This window comes from Anguilla rostrata, chromosome 7 (genome assembly GCF_018555375.3).
Source record: "Anguilla rostrata isolate EN2019 chromosome 7, ASM1855537v3, whole genome shotgun sequence".
Classification (NCBI taxonomy): Eukaryota; Metazoa; Chordata; class Actinopteri; order Anguilliformes; family Anguillidae; genus Anguilla; species Anguilla rostrata.
This window is the reverse complement of record NC_057939.1, coordinates 18,938,872-18,945,036: the sequence shown is the minus strand read 5'-3', so window position 1 is coordinate 18,945,036 and position 6,165 is coordinate 18,938,872. Positions and strand designations below refer to the sequence as shown.

Sequence of the window (6,165 nt, the reverse complement as noted above, 5' to 3'; positions counted from 1 at the left end):
CTGATGTTTGCAGTCACGTACTGTACTTCTTTGATTGTAGGGCCTGTAATTTGTTTTGATTAGTTGTGTGCTCATTAACTCCCATTAAATGCTAACACTTTGCCTTTTTAGCTTCCCCCTCAGAACTACAACACGCAGGGGAGCAATGGTTTCCCCCTTTTCAATAGCAGTGAGATTAACCATGCAGTCCCTGAGAATGTAAAATTGTGTTTGTGTGGATGTATGCCAATGACTACTAAATTAGCTAGCAAATCTCTAGTGCTGGAAAACTCTAGCTAATGCAAAGAACTACATTATCCCTAGTTAAGTTCAGCATGCCTCCAGTGTGTCTTACTGATCTATATGATGACACCCAATTTCGTTCAGTGGGCAGATGGGAACAGCCTAGCTAGCTTGCTATCTCTGCCTAAAGTAAAAGATGAACATGAAAGACAGGTGTAACTTGGGGAAATTAAGCACATTATTCCAGTCTACACCTGGCTGGTGAAAACAGCCCCAGGAGGACAATATGCATGTCTAGGTGTGAGACAGAAATAGTAAAATCTTTGGAGGACATAAATTCATTGGAATTACATGGTGATTATGCTTTGCGAGCATGACAAGCTTTTTATGAACAGGAACCTGCAGTACAGTCAGACTTAGAGCCTTGCAGAGCTAATGAGTACTAGTATTAGATCGACTAGAGCCATTTATGTGCTTGTTGTGGTAACATGGAGTCCTCACCAGTTAGCGCATTAGTAGTCAGTGCTGTCTCTTTATTAGTCACATAGCAGTAGACTCCACCCCCACACCACGATGAATGGAATAAATGGGTTCTGCAGAGGTATGAATGTAAAGATGTGCTTGTAGGCCAGGGTACAATGACTAGCATTGTGTGTTTCCATTCAACGTGAGCCCAATCGGATTTACAAACCCTCATGTGAGCGATAGGGGCTACCCGCGGCCTGGCTGAGATCTGCCTGTGATATCAGGTTACTCTCCTGCAGCCCTCATCTGCACCACCGACACCAGCAGTCTGTGGCGGACGGACTGCAGCTGGAAGGTCCTCCCTGCTGGGAGCACTCTATACGTGGGCCTTACACAGATTCGCTTGGAACCGGGAACCCCTTCCTATTAAACATTACACCGTTCCTTGCTTAACTTGGAAAATACCCAAAGTGAGGAAAGGAAATAATTTTCTCCCAACTGACTTTTTGAATTGCCATTTTGCATATTATACGGCACAGCGGAATAGTCTGTGTTTAAATTGGTTATATTTCCAGGGTAACTGCAGGGCTTAACAAAATAAAAATGACACATAAATTATTAATCCTTTTTTAGAGTATGCCATTTTTAAGACAGCATTTGAAAATTTTTCCCAACACAAGAAACCGAAAAGGTTCAGACTTGGCTGCAAAAAAAGAAAGCTCGTGATTGGCCCTTTTTCCCAGGACAGACTGCACTCAGTTTTTCATTGTTGACCGAGAGCAGTTCCTCTTAATGATTCTGGCGTAGTCTCTCCCTGAGCGGTACATTGTACGTGTCAGCTCTGGATGTGCGAAGTCCACGTGAAACAGGCCAAAGCGAACGCTGAATCCGTCAGCCCACTCAAAGTTATCCAGCAGGGACCAGGCGAAATAGCCCCTGACGGCGACTCCATCTTCGCGGACAGCTGAAAAGAATTGACGATAATGTTATTAATATCTCCGTGACAGCTCGGCCATGGAATCCCTTCAGGACCCGACCTGTTCCGAATCCCAACTCTTTCAACTCCACTCTACTTGCCCATATATAATCGATATGCCTTTGGCCCTATAGTGATGCTATTCTCTTATAACTGGACTGTCACTAAAGTCAGGGAATGAAACCATGTAAGATCCTTTATTGTTAATGCTTTCCTCTAGAAACACATTGAGGTTGTATGCATTCTACTCTGTACACACAACTCCAGTATGTATAAGCGCATGTTCCTACATCAGCCAGAAGGGGTACTCTTCCACAGCATAGTACCTTTTGAGACCTCCTGGAGGGTGTCCTGGTAGAACTGAGATCGCTGGGAGTCTTCCAGGTCAACAGCCCCAACCTGAGCAAAGCCATTCTCTGTGATATAGATGGCAGGGTCTTGGCAAGTTTCCTACACGAACAATAGGAATTCAGTTGACCATCTTCACATGGTTCAAGGCAATAAATACGTATTAAGTTGTCATGAACTCCTGAGGGAGGCTGTTTAAATGAACTTGATACTATAGCATTGAGTTGGGAATTCAGCTTCTGAATGCTGCCAATGCCTTTGCTCTGCATGAACTGGCAGGCAAGCACCACAGGAAATTGAGTGTTTTCAGACAAAATACTCCACCGATATTTTTTAATGTGGAAACTATAAAAGACTGCACGTCGGTTTTGGAGGGTGTACAAATATTTTTCATATCAATAACTGACTGCTTACTAGGGTATCAATCATGCCTCACTTTTTCCTTTACCTTAACGTATTTCAGCAACCTGCGCAACCCATCAGGAACCACAGCCAACCAGGGGGGCCCACACACTGGCCAGGATGGGTCCAGCACTCCCTCCGCCTCCTGATCGCCCTTAAAGCTCAGGGTCCCGGAGGGAGAGCTCACAGCTCTCACCCTGCGGGACGTGTAGTAGTTCAGAGCAAAAAAGTCTGCTGTGCCCAGAACCTCCGGCTCCCCATCCGCGAAAACTGGCAACCTGCTTTTTGGGAAGCCGTGCGCTAGGCTCCTGGCCTCTATCTGGGACCTCATGCAGGCTGGATAGTCTCCAGTGGTGAAGACGGGGCTGGCGAACCACCCTAACGAGAAGGCCATGTATCTCTCGGTGGCAGCCACGTCCCGGGGGCTGCCCGGATCCAGCGGCTCTGCCCAGTCGGCGTTGAGCGCCAGGGACACCGATCCCTTCTGCTCGGGTCTGAAGAGGGCGTGGTAGGCGTGCCAGGCCCTGGCGTGCGCCCGCAGCATGTTGTGCCCCGCCAGGTACGCGGAGACCCCCGGGTCCCGGTGCCCCGGGGCGAACAGGCCGTCCTCGTGGCCCAGCTTGGCGCACACGTACGGCTCGTTCAGCGTCAGCCACAGCTTCACCCTGTCCCCGAAGGCCCGGAAGCAGAACGAGGCGTAGGCCTCGAAGGCGTCCGCGATCCCCGCCCACAGCCACCCACCCTGCTCCTGCAGTGCTTGCGGCAGGTCAAAGTGATACAGGGTAACCATGGGCGTGACTTTGCTGGCTAGCAAGTCGTTTATTACCTTGTCATAGTAATCCACACCTATCGGGCAAAAAAAGGGAGTAGTTCAAAGTTGGTAGGAAAATTGTTTAAAATGTAAAAAGTAATGGGACTGTGGTATCACAAGTCTATAACTAAGACAATGTGTGTATGAAAAACTGATCATTCTCTTCTCAGACCGTTCCATTTTCTGCTGATCAGGACAACTAGTCTATATTTTGCAAGTGTTATATAAAGACAAGCCAAACACCATACAAAGACAAGCCCTAAAACCCCTTGGATAACTATATTATTCCTATAAATGGGATGTACCCATTTCTCAGGAATTTCTGTGAACAAGCAATTCCACAGAAACGAAATGATACCTGAATACAGAGCAGAGGCGATGGTACCAGACAATAAATATCACAAGGAATGTTTGACATCAGGAACTGTCAGCTTGTTAGGGTCAAATTTTTACATGTTTGAGAATGATATGCCAATAATGCCGGTTACAAGATGACTGCAAGTCGAGCCGTTGTCCTGGATTTAGTCCATTACCATATGACAATTAAACAGAACCAAGAATACAATATATTTTTGGTAAAGGGATTGTGTGTTCTATTTCTACATATGAATCCAAAGTGTGTGTCTAATTGCAGTTTCCAACAGCAGCTGAGCAGCTGCACTGACTGACTGGTCCAAGTGTGGTCCCTTTAATCTTTCATACCTTGACCTCTTTTTCAGATTTGATTGAAAGCAGTAAACTGCCAGACCCTGCAACAGGTGTAATAAATTGTGACCAGTATGACTGTTCATAAAATTTGCTCGGCAATATGACCCGATAACTAGCAACAGCAACAGGTTTTTGTAGAAACGGCTCATAAACCTCAGCCAGCAAACAAAATGGAAAGTTGTTACATGGTATTTTAAAATGGGAAATGTATGAATAAGCCAGCCAGAACTACGACTGTAAAAGGTGGAATTTGACAGCTGAGGAGGCCACAATAGAACAATAAGAAACAGTCACCGTTGGCTGAACTACCCGACTACATACAAATTGTCCGCGACTAGTATATACAGAAGACATTTCTCTGGCCTTTACATACAGATGCGCATTTTCTTACCCGTTATAATGCAGCAAATGAAACACTGAGCTCACAGCTGATCTCACCATTGAATACAGTAGCGTAACTGAAAGCTGGTGTACCTTTCTGGTTGATGTGTCTTGTTGTTCCATCAGGGAGCAGACGGGGCCAAGACAGTGACAAACGGTAGTGTGTCAGACCTAACTGCTTTATACAGCGCAGGTCCTCCTCCCATAGGTTGTAGCTGTTACAGGCCACGTCTCCGTTTTGGTCTTCAAACACCTTGCCTTTCCCATGGCTGAAAGTGTCCCAAATGCTTGGACCCTTATCATCTGCATTCCAACCCCCTAGAAAGAGAAAACGAAACACTACTGTTAGAACTATTCACGCGTACACATAGATACCAACGTACGCTGAAGTATAGAGAGAGCAAAGGTCCTCTTCGAGGCAATTTTTTAAAGAACAGGTGCCCTTTCCTAGCGCAATTTTTTTTGATATCTCTTCCCCCCTGGGTAGTCCACGATAGCAAACTACCCCCAAGCACCCCCAGGGTATCTACCCAAATAAATAGGCAGTGACGTTTGTGGGGAAAGTACAACCTTTACGTGAACTTCTTAGGCTGATTTATAAGAGAAGCTACATGATCATTGGCAGCCTTGAGCCCACGAAAGCTGCAGCGAATTAACTTTATACTGTAACAGCCGCATTTTACTACACAATACAATTTTGGGCTTCCTTCCCATAGATCAAATTGCAATTGGCGACTCGAATGATGGACGTTTTATAATACAAATACATGCATTCTTTATTACCACATACCCTCTATCTGATAAGCTGACGTTGCTGCTCCCCAAGCAAAGTCATCTGGGAAGACGTTTTCTCTACCACCAGACATCCTCGTTGAGTAGGCTATCCTACGTTTAAGCTATCAAAAAGCTAATACATCACAGTACAAATCAGCATACTTTTTTCTGCAGCCAATGGTTTGTGAATGTATACCTTCGTTAACCATTCATAAGCTGTAAAAGCTGAAAAATCTGGTTTTCTCACTCACTAACATTCACTTTCCATGCGGCGTGACCGAAAAGCAGCGCCGCTGATCTTACGTTCTAAACTTCACGTAGTTTACGTATGCACGTATGGTACGCATGCAGATTACGTAGCTCTAAATTCTCTGAACTTGAAATGTCATTATGAGTGGTCTCTGTATACCGCAGTTAAGCGCTTTAAAATGACAATTGACAATGAGCAGCAGTATTCTATGTCATATTTAGTTTCGTGCTTTGAAATCGCAAAAGCAGAAAAATAATATACTTCTAATCGAGTCGATGTACAATTTTCTTTCAATTAAAGCAGGAAAGCAATAATCTTTCAGACGTATGTTGTCTATTTAATATTCTGATAATTGTAAATGATTAATTACTTAACGTTAATATTTTTACAAATACTTTATGCTAAGTCTTTATAAAGTGAAATAAAACAAATACATAGCTTTGCTTCTCTAAAACTATTGGTGATACTGCTGACTTAGTTAGAATGATGTTGGGGCCATGTTATTCAGTCATTTCCATTACACATAAATCAAACTATATGTAATAATCTTATCATCTATTTATATGGAAACTGCATATCTAAATATGTAATAAAGCAATGTGTAGTGCATTTAAACTATTCAATTCTATCTAGTATCTTCTATATGATGATGATATGAACTGATTATATATGAATTTGGGAAAATATTTCAAAATATAAAACCTTTTTTAAGTATAACCCTTTTTAACTTGGACGCCTTTGAGCCTGGGTAGGGGTCCCTGGTTTGGAGAAGGCTGGAAACCCCTGATTTAATGGTTTCTTGTTGTTGTGACCCAGTATTACTCTTGA

At 43.9% G+C, this 6,165-nt stretch overlaps 1 protein-coding gene across 2 annotated transcripts; it reads right to left on the bottom strand.

Moving 5' to 3' along the window:
- Positions 1 to 412: 412 nt before the first annotated feature.
- Positions 413 to 5,427, bottom strand: LOC135259278 (cytosolic beta-glucosidase). Of its 2 annotated transcripts, none has more exons than XM_064343466.1 (5): positions 5,284 to 5,427; positions 4,407 to 4,631; positions 2,460 to 3,259; positions 1,990 to 2,113; positions 413 to 1,651 (listed from the first exon to the last, which is right to left on the bottom strand). In XM_064343466.1, the coding sequence occupies exons 1-5, from the start codon at positions 5,294 to 5,296 to the stop codon at positions 1,443 to 1,445; spliced, it is 1,371 nt and encodes a 456-aa protein (XP_064199536.1). In that variant the 5' UTR covers positions 5,297 to 5,427; the 3' UTR covers positions 413 to 1,442. The 2 variants fall into 2 exon arrangements, with proteins under 2 accessions (XP_064199536.1, XP_064199535.1); XM_064343465.1 differs by having other exon boundaries at positions 5,104 to 5,415.
- Between the last annotated feature and the right edge of the window lie 738 nt (positions 5,428 to 6,165).